Here is a 22,273-nt window from a genome sequence, read left to right on the forward strand (position 1 = left end):
CATTCAGGTTTTCCCTCAGCCTAGGGATATTGCCTTTCCGCCAGAAATCCTATGGCAGGGTCACTGGGTAAAAAGAAATAAGCAGGTGGAAAAAGAAAAGTTCTTGCATTTGCTAGTTCAGGTGGCCAGACACATTCCAGCCTGCCTAAGAGACACTTACCTGTACCCACGCTAAGCCTGCCAGTGCAAGCCCTTTAGGGCATGCACGCAACACCCCCCAAGGGCGGCTGCTGCAGTCAGCTGAACTGCTGAGGCTCCCTTTCAAATGGTGATAAAAGAGTATAAAGTCACCACGTAATCCATAAAAGTAACCATTTTCTTTTTAGGGCTACCTGAAGACTTTTTCAGCACAGTATTTTGTTCCTTTTGTGTATTCACAGACTAGTAAAAAAACCTGTGTTGCTGTACTGTGGGAAGATAGGATTTTGTTATGTGACGGGGAAGTGCCCCGCAGAGGCCCTGTTCCTTCCAAACCCATGTCTCCTCGTACCTACTCAGGTTTCTGCTCCCCATACAGGCTGCTTCGCCAAAACTTCTCCAGAGGGGCAGAGAGCCGAAGCACCTCCTGCGGCCCCGTAACAGCACTGCCGCAGAGCAGCTCTGGCAGACTTGAATCAGCACGTAAGATAACCTGGAAGCTTTGCAGCGGATGAATGAAATGAAGAGGCTGACCCTTTTTTCCAAACAGTTCACATTTATTGATAACAATAAAAAAAATCTTTTAAAGACTATCTGTATTTTATTACCAAGAATGAGGTATTATGTATACAAAACATTTACAGAATTTGATATGCAGTTCATGAGTACAGACAGGAAAGTGCAGAAGGACACTGGTAACAGGGAAAAAAGCCAACAGAAGGGTCATTGGCTGAGAGAAGGAAGAGGAGCAATAATATCACACAAAGAAAGACCAGGGTATGGGAAATTAATTAGTCAAGGCTGCAGTGATCAAGTCGTATTGCCACAGCACTTTGCTTAGAGGAGGATTAACTATTGTTTTTCTGGAACTTCTTCTCCCCAGCTGTTTGTGCTGTCATGTGCTTTGAGCTCTGAAAGATGTGTTAAGATTAACAGCAGGAAAAACCCAAAGTGCCACTTTTGAGCCAGCTCAAGTGAAAAACAAAATATAGATCTTCAGACTTGAAAAGTGACTGCAACTCAAAAAGGTCTACAAAGCCAGACACCTCTGGACAGATGTGGAGTGTTGAATGAAGCAGTTTCTTTACAGTTGTCAGCAAAATCGCCATCTGAGAGAGAGAGAGAGAGAAAGGAAGAAAGAAAGAAAGGGGACCATCTTCCACCCTTACAGCCTGGTAAGTGGGAAGTGGCATTTGCAAAGAGCCATTAAGTTAACCTCCCTGTGCCTCCTGCTGCACTGGCTCCCCTGCGCCTGGGAATACTGGTTCCTGCATGTCAAGAATCAAACCACCTCTTCAGCAAGCTGGGTTCCTGCTCGGCAGCCAGCTCCTAGGAGCAGCCCCAGAGCGACAGCGTGTGCCCGTCCGCCGTGCGGACGCTGGGTGGGGAGCCGCTTGACGCCGAAGTGGTGGCCTGTCTCGCACAACAGCACACTTTGGCAGCCTAAGTAACAGTCTAACCTCCGTCTTCCATTTCTAAGTCCAAAAAAGACAAAATAGAGCAGTTTGGTTCTGTTTAAGGAGGCTGGCCTCTCAGCACCTCTAAAGCTATTACTAAAATACTTTGTCAGCTCTGTCTGCCACATTCCACAGCCAGAATTGGTCCGCAGGAGAGGTGCTCCTAGTTGGAGGCTAGTGACCTGTCTCTCAGAAGCTCTGCAGTCATAAAAAAGATTTATACTGAGTTCAGAACCAGCTTTCCTCAGGCTGGGCATCCAGTATCTCAAGTGCGTTCTACTTTGAAAGCGCAAGACCTCTGCAAGCTGCTCTACCACTCACTCACCACAGTGCTGCCTCCGCAAGACTTAACAGAGCCTATCCAGCTTTCTAGTAGGGACTGCAGCCAGCACAGTCGCTCCTTTTTGCCTGGATAGACAGTTTAGCTCTAAGAGCATGAGGAAAGACCAGGCAGGGTCTAACTATGCAAACCCTGCTGCATTTCATGCTGGAATCTTCTCTGCTCCACTGCCAGGCATGGTCTGTAGTTGTCTGCTGACAACCCTTTGCTCAGCACTTCAGTCTTTTGCACCTTTTTGCTGTGCATAGGAGAGAGGGCTCGAAGTGGAAGAATACCCGAACAGACTTTAACAAAAAGTTTAGGTAGGATTGCTTGGGCCTGGGCAGAACAGGGACAAAATCCAAAATGGCAATTCACCATTGGCAGTAGCACTAGTGAAAACAGTCGAGCAGGCGCTGCCTAGAGCACTTTCCACTGTTACCACTTCGAGCGAAGATCCCTGCGCTCCCTGACTACATTAAAGCTTCCGCTGCTCAGACCTAAAGCGCTCTATTTCTGACATACGCAGGGAAGGACAGGAGGCAAGAGGGCTTGAAAAGCGCACAGGAAGGATGTAAGCCCTACCTCCTTTAGACTGATTTGAGAAGCAAGCTTAAGCTCTGCATAAATTCCTGATAAGAACAGTCTCAGTAAAATTAATTCACGCGGAGTGTACTAGGGAAGTGGAGCGAAGCTCCAGCACAGAGCTGGTAACAAATCCTCAGACCCATTCTGGATCAGCCCAGCATGACACAGTGAGGGAGAGCCTGCTCTCTGCCTCTCTCTCTGCAGTGCTTCAAGCACAAATCCAAAGAAAGAATGAATTGCTTTAACCCATCAAGACCCAGAGCTCAAATTCCCCAAAAATGTGCTCATACAAAAGGTATTAGTGTTTACAGCCTGGCCACAGCTCTGTGGGCATGCTTTGAAAAAAATGGACTCACAAAGTCAAGTATCCAGCAACTGCTCTTCTTTGTCTCGGACATCACTTAGTGGCAATGGGAGAACAGTTTGCAGCACTGGTAGACCACAGGGGATTTCTTAAGATGGCAAGGAATGTCCTGACAGGAGACTTGCAGTTGATCTCTAATGCACTACGGAGCATTTTTGGTAGGGTTTTTCTCTTTTTTTGCTTTTTAACATTTACACAGTTAAAAAAATCATTCTTAACTGATGCACTGGTTATTTTTCCTTTCAGTGAGAGCCCTTGTGTTCAGAGTTAGGATTTGTGCAAGCACACTTGCAAAAATATTTATGGCTGAGTTAGGAAAAAGGGTTAAAGTTAAGAGACAAGCTGTTGGATCTAACAAGGACCAAAATCACTAAGTTTAAAATTCAAACAGCTACTTTACTATCTATAAAAGGCTTTTGTGGGGTGGGGTTTTTTTGCACAATTGCCAGTTGAATATGCTGTATTGCAGTCAGCTGCCACAGGCGAGGGTCCAGCCATCTCATCCATTTGCTTTTCATCTGTTGTGGCACTACCTGGAAATCATGGAGCTGGAATGGGACTGGCTAGAAGAGGTGGTGGCAGCACTGAGCTGGGAGAATCCGCTGTGGCTTGATTCAAGGCTGGTCATAGATCCCCTGCAATAAGAAACGAAGTAGTTTTAAGCTTCAGAACATACAAAAACTTTGATTTCTGCTATGTATCTATATTGTATTCATTTGCACACAAAATAAAAAGCAAGTAATGGTTTTGGTGCAGATACCCAAAAGCTTTTCTGCCTCGCAACATAAGATAATGGGGACACCGAACACCTTCTAGCAAAAAACATACTGTTCAAAGAGACTGAGAACTAGTTTCAGTCAAGTATATCAACTGGCAGGCAACTAAACTGACACAATTCCATTCTGAGTTGCACCCATTTCTACACGACAACCTGCGAAGCCCAACAACTCACACAACACTAAAGTGACCCGTGATGATTACAATAAGATAACCGATTAACCTATTTTATACATTAGCTGCCCCCAGTGACAGTACTGGTTGAATTTGTTTATTGGGTTTTTTTTTTTTGAGGCCTAAGAAAACACAAGTCCTCACAATTTACTTGTATTTAAGCAAACTTGAAACTGGCTTGATCATCAGAAAGGTTTGACATCAGCTGACCTTCATGAACCTTGGCCAGACATACCTGAAATCTTCAGATCCTATTACTTCTGTATAGTACATCACTTTACATTTGTGAGAGGAAACCTGTAGAGATGCTAGTACATCATCCACACGAGGCAGGTTGGTTGTAGCACAGGCAGGCATGCTATGAAATTTCCACTGGAGAATATAGAAGCCAGGCCACCTGGTCACATGCGATCCCTGGAAGCAGCCACAGCAAAAATTGAAAATTAACTTTGTTAACACAAAGATTTTTTTCCAATGCCAATATTTCAGCTCCTCAGCAGTGCTGGTCAACTCTCCCCACACAGTATGCTTATAAAAGTTATGATAGAATGCCAGCGGTTCCTCCTGCTTTTTGAGAGTCTCAAGTGGTTAGGATTTAAATATACTGAAAAGACAAAGTTCTTGTTTAAAACAATATCCATTTTTTCCATTTATTTTCATTAACGGCTGTCCTTTGAGACTGTGAAAAGAGCATTCAAGGCTCCTGCCTCACAGAAAGAGAAAGTGCAGTTCAAGAGGTCACTGCCCACATTTCCAGTTTAAGACTTGCAATTAGATGACTTAAGGAGTTCCTTTTTCAAAGGCCGTTCAACTCTTATTTCAAGTTGAAAGGAACAGCAGTGGCAGAGTGTGATTGTAAACACGGCACATGTACTATCAAACTTGGTAATTAAAGGATAGGTTGCAAATGCCATAAAAAAAAAACCTTCACTAGTTTCGGCCATAGGGAGCTCCTTAAGGTGCCTGTTAGAGGGACAAACACACAGAAGCTCAGTCTTAATTTCCAGACTTCTCTCATTACTGAGGTAAGACACTATGATATTCTTCAAACACAGACCATTTGCTTCAGAAAATAATGGTCAAAATTACAGCACAAAGCACGTCTTGCTACTTTCTGGATGCACGCTGCTTTCTAGGTGGCTTCCCTATATTCCTTGCTGATCAATCTCAGTCACTATTGGACTGATGCAAGCCCCCCCCAGCAGATCCCACGTAAATACTAATCCCTGTTCCCTGCAGCACGCAGCTAGGAACATAAGCTGAAATGCCGGCCAAAAGCAAGCAGACAGTCCAGAGCTGAATCACCACTCAGTCATCAATAACAATTGTGAATTAGAACATCTAGTTTTGGAGCTAGCTTCCATCTGCTCCCGCACGAGGATTCGGCGGTCTTACCTGCACACTTTCCCCTTCTTTGCAGATAAGGGGAGACTCCACCATACTGTAATCACGCCCCAACTGCCAGACTTTGTCTATCAACTGGACGTTGTTCCCACCAGGAGATGTAATACTGTGCGCTCCCAGAGAGTCCTTTTTAGGAGGCTGTGGGGCTCTTTTGGAATGAAAGATGTTAAAAACAATGTCACCCTTGCACACATCAAAATCCCATGTGATCACAGATGAGGCATCCACAATCTGAATGAGAACCTGAGACAGAAAAGTCATATTAGACATAGCAATTTGCTCAGTAAAGACAAATTCCTACCAGAAAAGAGGACAAAGAACAGAGCTTTTTGTTGCCAGGCTTAACTTAGACTACTAAAAAGGCGGTGTAGATAGAAGTTCTCTCCTGATGGAGTATCCTTATTTTAACACATGACTTTCAGAACCTCTCAAGTAGCTTCTGAGAATATAATTTGTCTTTGCTTAGAAGGATACTGCTTTGAATAGAATGAAAAACAGTGATATTCTCTAAATGGCAACAAGATGATACCAGGAATGGTCACAAACTTCAGCTACTAAAGCATCATTATGCACCAGAATTACAGAAGAACAAGGTGGAAGCATGGCAACTAAATAACCAAGTTCTAAACCATTTTCAGTTCAAGAGACAGAGTCCAGAGCAGAGGGTCGAGATTAAAGAAAAGAAGGGTGGGCTGCGACTGTACCTCATGTGGAGCCCCTTTGAAGACACTCGCAGACTGGTAGATTGTTTCAGTCCAAAGTTTTATGTCTTCATTCTCCAACTCTTCTGCTGTCCGGTAGAGGGACTTGGGAACCAGCCCACCCTCTGGTACTTCACACTGAAAGCATAAACAGCCATTAAAAACTATCCCCTCCGTACATCCACACCCTGTCACGCTCTCTGCCTGCTAGCTTCAGAAACAAAAACTCACATTCAGCAAGTACTCTGAAGAATGAGATACGAACAGAGTTTTAAAGTAATTTTATAGCTTGTACATCATACATATATAAATCTATTTTACAGTGATCTGGTTTAGGTGAGTTTGCAGAACTAGACACCAGAGGAACAGACCTTGTATGTACACAACAGCCAGCACCACAGAAAATGACTGTGCAAACGTGACAGTTATTACTCATAGTGCCCTATACTGAAGAAAGATGTGAGCCACTTAAGAATCCTGAGGAAAGTGGCAATAGCAACTCAGTCTAAAAAATATAGCCTACAGAGACCTGAAAGAACTGGGGTAGCTACACTTAAGGACAAAGGATGGCGGGGAGATACAGTAAGTTTCCAACAGGTAAAAGGATCTTGCAGTCAGGAAGGTAACCATTCTGAAGCTAGCACTGTCTTGACAGCTCAGTACTGGAACTGATTACGCCACTTCCCTAAGCAATCATCTTTTTTAGGACGTCTCTAGTAATGAAGTTAGACAACTATCTGATCAGGAACGGGTTCCATAGAAGCGTTTGGGGCAGCAGAAGTGTTTGATAACTGAATTACAACAGAGAATTGAAAGGATCTTTGAGAAGTCATATTTGTTCAAATATCCAGAAGTAAAGAGGAGAAAGAGACTCAATGACTGCCTGTGACCAGCAGGAAGTATTGCAGCAATTCGCTTTCTGGTAACATTGGCTTTTGCTTACTTAAGCAGTGGATTTTGCCAGCTTCTCAAGCTCCAAATAAGATAGCATAAACTCTCTTCCACTGAAAGCTACTGCTGCAGCAAAAAGCAGCCCACTGAAGATAAACACATGCTCTACTCCACCACATCTAACAGTACTTCATTATCATTTAAGACTGTATTTGAACAGACCTAGATGAATTTTCAAGAATGGTATAGAAATTAATCTAGAAAGTGTACAGGGTCTTAAAAAGCAAGCCTGAAATTATATTTTAACACAGCTGAGTTCAGAAAAAAAGAAATCATCTAAGTGTTACTGTGATGGAGGCTCCAGAAAACGCCTGAGTTGCACTCCTACACCTCAGTCACACCAGTGAGCCTGTGTTGTCAAAACTATTACAGAGAAAACAAACCTTTACAGCATCATTGAGATGTTAAAATGACAGATTCGACTGACACCCATAGTCTAGGCAGAAAGCACTGACTAAGGCACAGGACAAAGGATGAGACATTACAGTATCCTGCAGTAAAACAATTTTTTCGGTTTGTTGTGGTCAATGTGCACATTGCACTAGGAGACCTGTCTGTCTGTTAAGCCCTGCTAGCCATGTGCCACACATTTCCTTGGGCTCCCTATGGCATCAGTTAGTTCTTTTAGGTGACACAGACTCTTCTGATGGGCTGATGGTGACAGCTCTTGCTCAGTGCTGTGCTACCATGTCTGCTTGAACTTGACAGGTAACAGAGACTATGGCTTTTAACCATGCCTGGCTACTTTGATAAATTATTTGATATTCATTGTAAAGAAGTATTGTACTTCTCTTTTTCAAGTGGATCCAGAAGAAAACACTAAGCCTGGAATCCTACATCATATCTCTCACCAAACTACATTGTGCTTCTAGGCTTCTTTGTTTAGAAGAGCAGGGGAATAAAAAACCCACAAATAAGTTGCTATATGCACTAGTTTATATTCATACCATGCACTCTCCACCAAGAAAATCAGGGATAATTTCTTTATCAATGTAATCCAGCAGTCCCCCAGGACCCTGGTAGTCATTTCCAGCATAAATAAGGAATTTCTTTCTAGTGTTGTCATCAATGAATGGACTAACCTACAAACAAAGAAAAACAGAACAGATTAGGCTCCCACATTTTTCTTGAGTCAATTCTGAAGGAATCAGTTTGATCGCATTAAGTGTTATCATCCTTGTTATGCAAAGTTCACACTATGAAGAAGCTAAATTAACCAACTATGTAAGCAAGTTCTTAGGTAGCATTTTTAAATCCGTTCCAGGAATCCCATAAAAGAGATGCTTCCAAGCGGTAACATTTCCTGCTTGTAAAGCCTGATTTCTAAAGTGCTTTTACAAACTACAAGTGTCTAGCAGTGTACTGAAAGAGCTGAGGAATGCCTTGAATTACAAACATACCAGCGTCCAAAGAACTGGGAATACTCGAGGCGCTCTTAGGATTAGAAGACGACCCAAAGTCTCAGGGTAATTAGCTTCAACCACCTCAATGATTCTTAGCAATGCTTTGACACCGGGTCTCCATAAATGCCGCATGTTCAAGCCTTCTAGATCTACTAGACAGGTCCAAGAGCTGAATTTGAGAAAGACAAAAAGAAAAATCTCAATAGCATCAAAATTCTCCTTTCTTATACAAGTACCCAATGTGTCGACCCCACTGCATATTTTGGTTTCTTCTATTTTACCTCCTTGCTTTGTGCTACCTGTAGACACTGGAGTTTAAGGTCCTTAGAATGGAAATGTCTTAGAGTGTGCCAAGCACAGTTACAGAGGATGTGCAAAGTGACCTTTGCACAACACGCAGAGCGCCCTACAGACATTGCAGACTCCAGGTGAAGGGTAATATGAAGCCAAAAAAAGATCCTGTCAACAGCAGCCCAAACATTAAACCACTGCTTTTACTGGGAAATCAATTAAGTGGCCACACTCCTATGAAGCAATTTAACATTCATGGTGCAGATTTCCTACTAACACAGTACAGTAACAGTGCCATTACATGTCAAAGCTAATTCTGTTATCAGATCTCAGGGAGGGAAGCTTTTTCTATAGGAAGAGATATGTTCTTAATACTAAATACTGGGCTTCAGCATATGCTTTAGTTACTTTCCAAGTTCAGGTCTCGCCCTGGGCATGAATTCAAGATTTACAGCTGTGCTGCACCAGCTAGCATCCATTAAATTGTGCATAAGGTTTCTATGAAACAGCAAACACTTATTTGTTTCACTTTAAGTGTTTAATATCTAGTCCTTTAGCATTACTTCTACAAATGAAGATCCAGTAGGCACCACAATTTCATAGTTACACACATGAAATCCACCACCTCTTGGATTTGACCTCCCACTGAGAGCTAGGACAGCAAGTTCTTTAACGGGGAAAAGATAAGCAGACATACCATGCATCACTGACCCTTTACAGATTAAGGGAAGGAGTCAGAAATTGAAAAGAGTCCAAGAAACACTGTTCCCTTTCAGGGCCAGTCCTGCATTCATTCCACACCCTTAAATCCATTTTGCAGTTAACACTTTCGTAAGTGACCCCTACAATGACTTAAAGACGGGACAGCAAGCCATTTTTGACTGAACTTTACATGAAGTCATGCCAGCACTTAGAAAGCTAGACCCCAGGCTTCACAGGAGCCGCACGACTTTACGTCGGATCAAGAGTTGAGTAACCGCGTATAATAAATGGAGAATGCAAACAAGAACAGAGTGTAATGAGCCTTGGTATGGACTATAGATGAACGAGTGACATGAAAACTGGAAAGGTTATCCGTGATATTCTCGTGGCCTGATTTTTTTGGCAGCCCGTACCAACATCTGTCTATAAAATCCCTCAGAAACAGAAATGGGAGGCAGGCTGCATTGCTTTGCAGACGTCCAACAGCAGAAGAGAGCAGAAGCAGAACGCTCCCCGTGTAGACCCATCTGAGCACGACAGCGAGGCTGCTGGAGCAGGTGGGGTGTCTCCCTCAGGCCTGCGCACGCAGATTCCCTCCAGCGGTAACTGGAGAGGCTCTCAGTTAACTGTGACTGTGCTTGTATCTGCATGCGAGACACAGCCTACCCTCTGCTTGCTCCATTTAATAAACTTTGCTCAGCAGCATCACACTGCCTGATGTTCCCCCCACGCACACCGTGAAAGCAGGTAAGAGCAGATCCACTGCTTGTATTTTACCTTATTGGCCTGCCAAATACTTTCGTATTCTCCTCACATCGCCTCAGTCCTTCTTCATTTATTGAAAGAACCTGTACAAGAAAATATGTTGTTTAGAGAAGACAGTCAAACTCAGTAGATGGGATAAAAAAAATGTTTATATCCAAAGACTAATTAAAACTACAAGCTCAAACCAGCGTAAACTTTTTTTTCCCCACAGAATGAACTAGAAATCACTAAATTTACCCCATTGGTTGATCTAGTTGAAAAATAAACATAACGTTCCATAAAAGCAGTAAAATGTAAACAAGATCCTCCTGAAAACTGAGGCCCAGGAGTGGTACAGACAAGAAGTCTCCCTACAATTCTGCCCCTTTAAGCACCGATTTCCTATTTACGTAGAAATTAAAGCCCCTTTTTAAGTCATAGAAAGTAACCTTGAAACAGAACTAGGGCAAACAAACAAAATTTAGCATGTGCCTGGAAATGCCACAGGAAGAGAAAAAGTAAAATCCAGCCCCTGCTTCCAGTGGTTACTCTGGCCGTGACTGTCATTACTAGGAGTCAAAAAAATTATTGCAAACCTGGAATTCTGCCAGCTTTCTGCCTGGAAACTGAGCAGATCCACAATAACACAGTCTGACGGATGCCTTTAGAGAAGGCAAAATTACAGGCAAGTACTTTTCCTTTAAAAATAAATTGTTCTTATCCTTGGAGTACAGGCTTGACAAAACCTGAGCATGGCATTTTCTCTTCTGTACAAATGCAGAGACTTAAGTTTGAAGCACTGCACAAACTGCAGAAGAATCTGTGAAAATGCTAACCAATAACCATAGCAGCTGCCAAGAACTACGCCTTTCCACCATCAGTTTGCAGTTGGAAAGAATGCAGAAGATCAGCTACCAGGAGCTTTCAGATGTATTCAAACCAAAAACAGACGGTCAGAGAGTACATCAAAATATCCAGGGTGATGAATGTTCTGGCAGAAGAGGAAACTTCTAGATGAAAATATCACATTGTTAGCAACTTGCTGGCTCCAAAAATACTTACGTATCGAAGCAAGGCCTCTTCCCCAAGAGCTCGCACTAAGCCTTTGGTATCCATCTGTCCCAATCTCAGCACATACAGCGGGCGACCATCTGAATAACGAGAACAAATATACCAATATAACCATTTTTTTTACAGCAATAGACAATTCGAGTGAGCTAGTTTTATGCTGAAATCCACATGGAAACAAGCCATAGTCAGTTCAAACTTTGTTGTACAGCTGCAAGAAGGAGAATCTGGAACAGATGGCAATATAAACTTTACCCTGTCCAGCTACGCCAAAAGATTGCCTGTAAACGAACTGCAAAAGTTTAACGGAAACATCTTGATGCAAAAATGGCTCCCCTGTCTGCAAGGAAAGTCCAAAGGACTTCATCAAGTACACTGGTACACACAAGACCTTGGTATACACAATTAAAGACACAGGACTATAATTAGCTTCCAGGACAGCTAAGATACAGGGAAAGCTTTAGCCCGTTAGTGTAACTGAAGAGCTGCAATGAAGGCTGTAAACCTTCTATCACACATGACACAACACTGCTCTAGATAGCTTACAGCAGCCTTTCTGGAAAGGTAGCTACGCTGAGTTCTGGGAATTAATGAAACAAAGTGCTAACCCAGAGACTTGCTTTCCGCAGTATCTGCTGGAGTCACACCTTTCAGCTACGCCATTACACATCATGCGGAACTGGCACACGGCCTCACTTATGCAGGTCAAGCTTGGTGAGAACAGACTCTGCTCCAGAGATCAGCTTCAGACGGACCCTCTGCATTCAAAGCCTTGCCTTTTCACGGTCATCTTGCTGCATACGGGGGCATCCTGATACCGTCCAGGATACAAAGGCATTAAGGTTAACAACTGCATTGGCTGAATTTGAGAATCAAAGCTTGCATTTCTGGCTCTCCATAGTAGGAGCTAGTTGTCTGAAACAGCTTCCATCCTCCCCCCAAAGCTGTGATGCATTTTTTAAGCTTTGCTCCATCTATTCTAGTACACAAGCTAAATAATCGCCAGCTTATAAAACTGAATATGCCAGGACACAAAAATCAAAAAAATGAGCTTTCTACATAAAAATCTCCCTGAAGTCCTGTTGTCTGTTTAGCTTCCCTTCCCTCCAGGAGCTGCAAAGAGAGGTATCAAGTTATTATTAAGTCCTTTGGGACACAAGGAAAGAAACTGTCAAGATATGCTATTAAAAAAACCCAATCAAAACTGCAGAGTCAAGGCAAGTTATTTGGCAAAGACACTACCCCCATGAAAGTTCACAGTCTTTTGTATTTTATCAGGTGGTGTCAAAGAAAATGTTGTTTTAACATTAGCGCACACTTATCCTGGAATGTACCCTTTAGCTTTTGGAACACTAAACACAAAGTGCTGTTAAGCTTCATAGCAGGTCTCCCTCCCTCACAGATGCACAGGCATCCAAACCCAAACTAACAGATGACTAACCCTGGTCCACCCAAATGACACATGAAGGAAAGTCTCAGCTGACAGTGCTGTATTATCACTGTGTATTTTATACTCCATTAGAGCTTTGTGATTTAAAAACCCATTTGACTGAAGCTTTCCTGTCAAAATAAAAGCCACTCAGATGTAGAGAAAACTGTGCTAATTGCAAGCCAAAATAATAACTTTTATTCTTTAGCACTAATAGCTCATTCTAGACAACACGCTTCATAATCACTGCTGCCTCTGCTTCGGCGCTAAAAGCTATACAGAATTCAGCTAGCTTAAGTTCGGCACATTTAGCACACGTAGGAGGAAAGGAGCAATACTAGAAAAGAGGGTTTAAAAAAAGAACATACCACTGTAAAATTTTAAATTATAGAGAATTGCTCAGTTTTCAAATTCTGTTTCCATTATTGACAAACCCATGCTTTACTTGTGGGCGTGCTGCAAAAGAGACCAAAGGACCTGGAGGGGAAAGGAAGGGAGCACGAAGTTCACCACAAGACTGAAGAACTTCTCAGAAAACCACTGAACAACGCCTTGATGCACTCTGTACCTTCCTGCTCACTGTCAGGACCCAGCTACGTGCTGTTGACAGAGGAAGGACAAGGAACTGACAGAAAGGGAGAACTTATTCGCAGGTCTTTTTCCCGACAGTCTTTGCAAGCACATTCTCATTTCCCACTTTCTCAGTTCGAGGTCTGTCAAACCCAAACCAGCAGGAGAGCGCTAGTCAAGTTCTCCGGCTTTACAGTGATTAAACTTCTGCTGTGTCCTCCCTGTCTCCCGGCCACCACTGCCGACAGCTTCCTCTCCTGCCTCATACGCTGCTTCTAACAGAAGGAGCTAGCGGAAACAACGGTGCCTACTGGGGAAAAGACTAAATCAGAACACAGAGAGCTCACAGTAAGAGATCATTTCCTTATCTAAAGAGCCAAGCGTGCCTCAAGCAGCAAATTCCAAAATGTTTCATTTCTGTGTATGTATTAGCAACAAGATCAGTGCACGATAAAGCAAGCAGAGGGATAGGGGAGCGTGTCAGGCATAGTTGTCCGTGTTTTAAAGATCTGGCCGTGGCTCACCATACAAAGGGAATTCAGCCAAAGCTTCTTCCCTTCTTAAATAAACCTGCTCTATTTGATGTTTTTGCAACATCCCACTTCTCATCATTAAGCTGATTGTAACGCCAAATAAATATTCATTTATGCCATCAGCAGACTTATCCAACATCAGAAATAAGTTGATTAGAAAGATACGCTTATTTACAAACATCTTTTAATCACCGAAAGAGAATACCTAGCATTTGCATAACATCCTTCTAAGCATCTCAGAGCACTACAGAAGTGCAATTAATAACATTTTTAAGCTCCTGGCAAAGCAGAGCTCTTTGGAGAGTTAAGTATGTGAGTATTAGTCAGAAAGATTAGGACCTAGGAGCCTGCCTCCACCAACTAAGGAGCTGGCAACATCAACTTAAATGCATTTAGTACATAACAACTGAGAAGTTCTAACCATCTTTCCAGTCACCTCTAGTTAACAGAGGGACAACTATCACCTTTAATGCAGAACATAAAAAAGGCTGTTCGATATCCACCCTATAGAGCATACCTTTGTCATGGTGATGCCAGCCGCCTGCATAGTAATCTTGGAGTACTTGAGGAGGGTTCCAGGTGTCTAGAATATAGTCTACCTGGTGCTGTTTACGCCATGTCAGCGACTGGCAAAGGATTTCTCTTGCTTTATCAATGTTGAAGTCCCGGGCACGTAGGAATCTTAAAATGTGCTCATCCTTTGGGATCTATTAAAAAACAAACAAGCAAACTTAATTTTGTACTCAAGGTTTGAAACAAGAACAAAAAAACCCCAAACAACAGAAGCTGAAAAACGTGTAGCCCCGCACCAATGCAAGAGGATGGTATGCAACACAAAGTTACTCAAGCAAATCGTCTTTGTTTGCAACAAAAACACGAGCCCTGCCAGGTACTGCAGCGACCTTCACATGAGGGATATAAAAATTTCATGAACTCTAATGTAATCAGTTACACCTGTATGACCATACTAAAGTCACTCCAATTTAAATGAATCTAGGGACAAAACACAGACTGCATTTCATGCTAAGTAAAGGGAAGCTGAAACACACATGCAAATCACAAACCACTGGAAAGCCCCCAGCCTTGCTATTGGTGATTTAACTGGCCACATTGCTTCCCTTTCAGTACTGCACTTAGGGACGTAGATTTGAGAATAGGATGTTCAGTCAAAACAAACACATGTAAAAATAAGGTTATTGTAGAACCAGGCAGACTTATAAAACTGACGTTATTCCCCTGTGCTGGTTTATTGACATTCTGAGAGGCAGTCACACTAATCATTTAAGCATCTCAGCTGGCAAAGTCAGCTGGACAGTCACAATGAACTACTTCTATTGCCACTGTATAGACTTAATTTAGGTACTTTGTTTTGATCATGGAAGGCCACTGAACAGGAACAGTTAGCCACAGGAGGTGTGGCATGATGTTTCATCAGGCCCATCTTGCATATCACACATTTTGAGATAGAGCCACAAGAGACCAACAGTAACTTACTTTGCCCTTGTGCGTCTCCTGGAGCCACTGTCTCAGTCGAATGAGGCAGCTTTCCTGCATTGGTGTCAAGTCACCCAAGTAACGCTTGATGTAGTCTGCATCTAGCTTGTCTAAAAGGAGACGTACATGTGATTAGAGTGGTCCTGAACTGACCTAGTCAAAGGAGCAAACAATCTCATATGCTGATATCTGAGGCAGAGAAGTGGCTGCTGTGTTCTGTGTAGAGTTGAATAAGGTTTCTTTGCATCAATGAAAAGATGAGCAAGGCAACATAACAGTCATCTTAATGTTAAACCAAGATTAATTATCCTTCTGCAACTAAGAAAGGAGTAAAACCAGGCATTTATAAAAGCATTTTGCCAGTATATTCAGATTTGTCAATCCACAGCACCATAGAGCTTGCTTCTTCTGGAAATAAGAGAAGCTTTGATCTAAATCTCCTAGTGCAAGAATTTTCCCAAATTCCCTTATTAACAGGGGAAGGAAGACACAACAGAAGACTGCGTCCAGGGAAGCTTCAGCCCCTTCCTCCCCATTATTCCCATAGTTATACCCATCCCTGAATTTCAGGGCAAGAACTATGCCATCCATTTGCAATCTAATGAACAGCAAAGTGAAGAGTTTTTCCACTCATATCTGATCTTCATTTACTAAAAAGACCAGCTCGTAACAGCTAGCTAAGCTATCCCACATGTGACTGCTTTGCAAGCCTGCACTTTAACATTGTACGTTACCAAACAAAGAGCCAATGTGAAAATTTTCGGCTGCACATGAGAAGCAGCACAGTGCTGAGCGCCTCTACAGTACAAAGAATCCCACTAGAACAAGTCAGAGCACCATACCATCAGGCGTTCCTGCCGTGGGCTCCGAGGGGCTGCCGGAGGTGTTGAGGATCTCCTTACTGTTCAAGCCCTCCTTTGTGGCAGAGTCTGGTATATTAATGGCAGGTGAAACTGGTCGTCTTGTGTGGGATGTGCTGCTCTCCAATTCACACGCAACAGGAGGAGTCCAACGAGGAACAAAAGTTATTCCTTCTTCCTCCAGCTGCTTCAGGTAGTATTCTATTATTTCTTTTCCCTTCAAAAAGGAAAATTTACTTCAGCTACTAAAAACACCCATTTAGACACAGAAAGGATTGGGCTGGAAACCCATCAAGTGGCCAGGCCTCTCAAGATTCCACTTGAAAATACAGAGCTACACACACATGCTGCCCCAAGCTAAAGAGTAAACATCGCGGCTTTTTGAGCAGAGCAGCCCGTTACTTAGCAGCAGCTACATTGTCTGTTGGTAACTTGGAGCCAGGCGCTTCCTTCATGACTGCAGGCTCACCTTTTTAATATTGCTGGTGTACTGCTTCATGGCAATCTTTTCCACTGTGCTTTCGAAACCAAAAAAAGATTTTATATCCAGACTTGCTGACTGTTCAAAACAGGTCCAGTCTTCATTGTCGGGATGAACCTATTAGTTAAAAGGAGGTCATACAGTTTAGCTATCCATTTAGGTTTTTTTTCCTCACAATATTTGAAAGAACTGTTTCTTGTTTTACAGGTTCACATACTCAAAAACATTCAAGTGGAATTTGCCGTCTTTTGCTTCATTTGTAAAACACTGCTCGAAAAAGGTAACGCTGAAGAACAAAAAGCTGAGAAGCCCTCCTGTAGTCTCTCGGCGAGCACAGTGCATTTTTTTCTTAACAAGAAAGGAGGGGGTAGAGCAATACCAGCGCACCAGCCAAGAGCCAAAGGACTAGCACATCTGTACAATGAACGCTGTCTCCTTCTAGATCTGGGCTGACTGCAGTGTGTCCGTGGAAGAGGGTAGGATACTCCACAGTGAACTTGCTGCTGCTGCTGCAAGCTAGCCTGCCAGACCAAGGCCAGCTAGCTTGCAGACTGCAGCAAGCACAGTGTAAACATTTCCAAGCACTGCAGTCTAGACATGTTTGCAACAGACATACTGCAATGGATCATTCCCTCGTTGACCTAAAGTACCTTAGTGTTTTGTAGACTGAAAACTATTTTACTTTGTTCTCTCCTATGATAAGGCTACAGAAAGAAGTGTAAACTTCTCATTCGACTGACAGCTGAATAAGCTATCTTAGAGCACTCCCAATGTTGTTCTTAGCTTGTATCTTAGTTTGCTGAGAGACGATCCTGAAACAGAGATGTTACTACGCTGAAGGAAATCTGTTTTCTAAACTCTCTTCAGCTAAAAAAGACTTATCTAAAGAATTTCCAGGGTGGGCTCTGAATTCGTAGTTACACAAACATCACGAAAGGCCGGATTTCGGAGCATGCAATTGTTCTGATGCCTTACAGTTCCCCTCCCCCTCAAAAGATGCTAAAATTCACTGGGAACAGTATCAACGCTTTATAACGAGACAGCTAGAGAAAAAAGGCCATTTCCCATCATTTGCTTCTTCTGCATTAGGGAATGGGGGGTACAAGAATAGCTGGTACAGCCTAAATAAGTACAAAGAATAACAACAACATTTAAGAATCTTCCTGTCCTTTCATAAATCCAATTATAAAATAACTTTAATAAGAATGAACTCTTAAAAAACAGTTCATTATTGAATTAAAATCCAGGTTTTGTATTTACCTACCAATTTCTTGATCGAGTAGAGCAAGGGCAAGGAGAAGTGTTGTTTTGCACATATTTATCACATGCATTTTTCTGTACAGCATTTCCCCTGTTTAAACAGAGCTTTCACAAAAAAGTGCAGGTGGAAAAGTATTTTTAAATGTGCCTTGGAAATAATTGCAGAAATAATAATAATAAAAAAATAATCAAATAGTGTCAAGTGGGTTTGACATCCAGTGACCTTTTAACCATGGTTCTGTACACAACAGAAAATGTTATCACCTGCACGTAAAAAGAATGCTACAATACAAATAAATAATTTGCTAGCTTTGATTTGACCTTTGACATCGATTTGAAGTTTTACTGCTATACATGTGTGCTGCACAAGCTTACGAGTATTGGGTAAGGCATTCAGAAAAAAGCATGAGCAGAGCACAGCAGTAAGCATGCCACCAGACTCCTTTGTATCACAAAACGCCTGCACTGAAGACCAAGAACAGCCACAATGGAAAGAATGAGGTTAAAACATAGCTGGCTCGATGTCTGAGCTGAGCAGAAGGCAAATAAGCTACACTGAACTTTCCTTTAACAGTTCTGTCAGGGGATCATCAGCCTCACCAAGCCCCACACTGCTATCACAGACCGCAGATTTGCCTAAACAGAGCTGACAAACACGGCAAATTATTGTGTGTTCTGCTCTCTGAGAAGATGCTCGAAGCAAGAGGGTGCCAAACTTGTTTCAGTTCTTCAAGCAAGTGTGTTACATTTAACACTAACAACAATTATCACTCACAGTGGGGTGTTGGTTATTTTTTCTTGCAAGGCAAACGCCAAAAACCACCCAACTTCTGTGTATGACTCCTGAAATCTACACACTGACTTCACTCCATCTGTAGCACCACCAAGAGCCTGTTACTCACTGTGTAACAGCAGCGTTCGTTAATAATGACTCTATTAGAGAAGGTTTCATTGTAGGCTTCTATATGCAAAGTTCTTTCCCGTCTGTTCAAAGAATTCTTCTGGACAAAGTAGACATAATCCACTCCTGCAATCTGAGGAAGATGACATAGATTCCATTAAGATACAATATTCATGTGAAAGGATATCCAGAAGTATAAAACAGGCACTTCAAACCACATCACCTTTTTCAATAGCCGTGGTGCATCTATATCCAGCTTACAGCGCCGTTCAATCACATGGATAGCTTCATCCTCGCTCTTGTATTCGTTTACAGTGTCACTGGCTACAAACATAGGGATCAGAGGACACGTAGGGAACCTTCTTTCATATGCCTATAAAGATGGAAAGAGAGGAAAACAAATTAGCATCACAATTAATTCCCGAGGGTGTGTGCAAGGTTCCTTCGTTGACATCGCCAGCACGTGGAGGCACAACGCCCTTCAGACCTTTCGTGGAAGGGACTGAGCCTTCCTGGAGTCCATGTTATAGCTGAAAAAATTCACAGTGCATTCCAAGCAATCCATTTATTAATATCTCCCTAATACAGCCCTTTCCAGGTAAAACAATTTTTAAAACACACAAAATACCCCATTTCTCCCCTCCTTCCAACAAGGAAATTGTTCATTACGTACAATGACAATCCTCTCGTCAGCAATAACAGGAAAATAAGACCCTCTAGTTCTAAAATACCACAAGACAAAACAATTATGCGTCGGATTAAAAAAGCCCACGTGCTAATTATCGGTGTTTCACCAAGCTGTCTAGAGGGTTTTCCATACAGGTCCTAAAGGTCTAATAAAAACATTTCAAAGCCTGTTTCTTAAGCTAATAGAGCTCTCAAGCTTCCTATGCACAGAGTATTCATAACAATTTCACTGCAGTTTAGCAGCTTACAATATTGTCCAACAACATACAGTAAGTCTTTCCAATACAATGAGGCCATTTCATACTTTTGAAAATTTAAACTTTTTGCAAGAATACAGAACTAGCAATAGCTTTGATTCTGGTTAAAGAATACAGTCATGCAAATAAGTTCACCTCTTAAATACTTGACAGACACAGGGAAGATGGTATTCAATCAGACACACTTGGAAAGGATAGTTAAAAATCTGGCATCAGTAAAACAGGTAAGAGGAAAATGGGAATTATCCCCATCAGTAAACTTGTTGAATTTTAGTTTTAGAACCACCACGGCTAGAGAATACAGCACAACCCGTTTGGTTGTTTTGGTGGGGGTTTTTTTGTTTGTTTGGGGTTTTTTTTGTGTGTGTTTGTCCACACACACACACCCCCCCTTTCCTTTTCTTTTGTAGTCACTAGTGTACCTCCACTTCTCTTTGGGCTTTTTTCCTCATGGAGCAACTAAGTCTTTAGCCTTCTTTCCAAATTCTGTATTCTTTCATTTTTGCTATTATCAGAACCTAGTTGGCTTTGGTGAAAAGGCAGGATTTGCAAGGTGTCCCAATGCAGAAGAAAACTTCAGTAACATAAACAAAGTAAATCTGAGAGCAGAACATGAAGCAATCCTTTAGAAGAGCTAAAATATCCACTCTGTCCTCTTAAATAGCTTTGACTGCTCTCAGTATAGCTGGGCTGCAGCACAGGAACAGCACCGACAGGGAGAGGGTGTGGAAGAAAACAAGCAGCAGCTGCAGAAAGTATGCAATGGTGGCACTGGAAGAGAAAGGTCTCTTAATTCTCCCTTTAGAAGAAGAAAAATACTTAGTTTGAACGCCGTGTTACTATGGCGACAGGGGTGCAAGGCACTAAAACAGTGTCAGCTTTTTTCCCCTCGTGCATATTTTTAAACCATTTTTGCAGCATGATTGTCCAGAGTTCCTGAGGCTCCTCTGTACCGTACGAGAGGTACAACCAGGCAGTTCAAACTTTTCATCTGGGCACAGCTGGTTTTGTTTAACTTAAGAACAGCAAATGTCTGGCTTCAGGGATGTGTGCACAATAGCAGTGACAGAGCATTAGTGTTGTAACACAATAGCAAGCAGTGGGAAAAAGCCTTTCACAGCTCCAAGAGAAAGGGAGGATGGCTCCTATTAGTACGGAATAAGAAGTTTCTTATTTCTTTTATGAGGCTCTTGTTGTTCTGGACAGAAGGCTGTACATTTTACAGTCATTCAAGAATATTTTAGCCCTCTCACTGAATAAGTGTCAGCATTCTTTTAAATTAATCCCTATTTTAACTATATTGACTGTAGTTAAATGTTGTCTTAATTCAGAAAAAGAAGAGACTTCCAGAAGAAGCAGAACCCAGAAGTACTTCTAGTCTTTAGATTGCTTCATTTAATATTTTTATTTTATTTGAGGACCTTATATTACAACAATTATTTTATAGACGGGAGAGAAGGGGAAGTAAATATCTAACATTTTTCTCACTATTTTAAAAGTAGTTTTACTTTTAGATCACAATGAATTTTCCCCATCTCAGTAGCCTCCTCTATGCCAGGCCTTTGCAAGTCTCCTTCATTGCACGTATCGATGCATTTCTCATCTCAGTCCTCAAGATGCTTCCCATTTGCCCTGTGAACATTTGCAAATTACAACATCACCTGCTCAGAAGTGTTTATCGAACTGTGAGCAAAAAAAAAAACCACCCAAGCAGAATTTGTTGCTCTGAATGGGAAGGCTGAATCGAATGTGTACAATTTGGAAGGGAAGAGAACAAAATAATTACCTTGCCAGAAGTTGGCAAGCTCAATGCTTACAGCAACAAAGTACTAGAAGGTTTCAAAGAGATTAACAGCAACACAGGATCCTTTCTTCCCTAAAGAACACGCACGCAGAGTATTGAAAACTGTTCACAGTCAATTTTATTGGGCTCTTAAATTAGGCTGGTTTTATTTCTTTATGTACCATTGCCAATATGTTCTTGTAATGCATCATTTCTCAGCACAGCCCTGTTTGAAGAAAAAGCGATTATAGCAAACCGTAGCCACATCAAAATATTTGATCTGATTGGAGCACAGTGCTCTCTTCCACATGTGGCACACAGTTCCCTTTCACACTGCAGAGTAGGCAGGGAAAAGCTGCTAGAGACTACAGGACACACAGATCTTGCCTCACCATGGACCAGCGCAGCACAGGAAGAAAACCTGTAATTTGCGGTACAACACAACAGGAGACACATGAGTCAAAGCATCATGTGCACCGCCAAGACTGAAGCTATTAAAAGAGCATGGGAAGATTAAAGAAAGATCAAACGCTGCTTTTTCTTCTCTAATAATAGAATTGAATGGATTTTTCTACATTATTGGGGTGTTTTGAACCAGAAATGTTGTCTCAAGTCCAGCTTTGCAGACAGGAAATAACTGAACTGCATTACCCAGAGTATAGCAGAGTATATTATAAATATACCCAGAGTATATTATAAAATGCCACACATTTTTCCTGTATGATAGGTCTCTCTTTACCAATAAAATCATTAGATATCGCACACCTTTCTCTCAGGGTTTCAATTGTACTATGTAAATACAAGCACAAAAGACAATTAGCTCCTCAAAAGCAAAGCAGCTGCAGTAATCCTGATGGACTCAATGCAAGGGTGAAATGCTGTCGCGTAGGACTAAATGCATCTAAGAAGGATGCTGCAAGGACATAACAATTCTACC

The 22,273-nt window shown here is 42.1% G+C and overlaps 1 protein-coding gene across 4 annotated transcripts in view; it reads right to left on the reverse strand.

Moving 5' to 3' along the window:
* Positions 1-674: 674 nt before the first annotated feature.
* Positions 675-22,273, reverse strand: part of SEC14L1 (SEC14 like lipid binding 1) — a 61,729-nt gene continuing 40,130 nt past the window's right edge. For all 4 annotated transcript variants that reach the window (XM_087750475.1, XM_087750473.1, XM_087750472.1 and 1 more), the window contains 14 exons: positions 18,833-18,982; positions 18,611-18,742; positions 16,437-16,565; positions 15,950-16,184; positions 15,108-15,217; positions 14,131-14,320; positions 11,076-11,164; positions 10,047-10,117; positions 8,274-8,445; positions 7,821-7,955; positions 5,926-6,060; positions 5,213-5,464; positions 4,053-4,231; positions 675-3,501 (listed from right to left, as the gene is read on the reverse strand). In XM_087750475.1, coding sequence (XP_087606601.1) covers positions 3,396-3,501; positions 4,053-4,231; positions 5,213-5,464; positions 5,926-6,060; positions 7,821-7,955; positions 8,274-8,445; positions 10,047-10,117; positions 11,076-11,164; positions 14,131-14,320; positions 15,108-15,217; positions 15,950-16,184; positions 16,437-16,565; positions 18,611-18,742; positions 18,833-18,943 — 2,046 coding nt within the window. In that variant the 5' untranslated portion in view covers positions 18,944-18,982 and the 3' untranslated portion in view covers positions 675-3,395. The remainder of the gene's footprint in view (positions 3,502-4,052; positions 4,232-5,212; positions 5,465-5,925; positions 6,061-7,820; positions 7,956-8,273; positions 8,446-10,046; positions 10,118-11,075; positions 11,165-14,130; positions 14,321-15,107; positions 15,218-15,949; positions 16,185-16,436; positions 16,566-18,610; positions 18,743-18,832; positions 18,983-22,273) is intronic.

This window comes from Nipponia nippon, unplaced genomic scaffold, assembly GCF_047370975.1.
Source record: "Nipponia nippon isolate SJK-2023a ecotype South Korea unplaced genomic scaffold, ASM4737097v1 scaffold_14, whole genome shotgun sequence".
NCBI lineage: Eukaryota > Metazoa > Chordata > Aves > Pelecaniformes > Threskiornithidae > Nipponia > Nipponia nippon.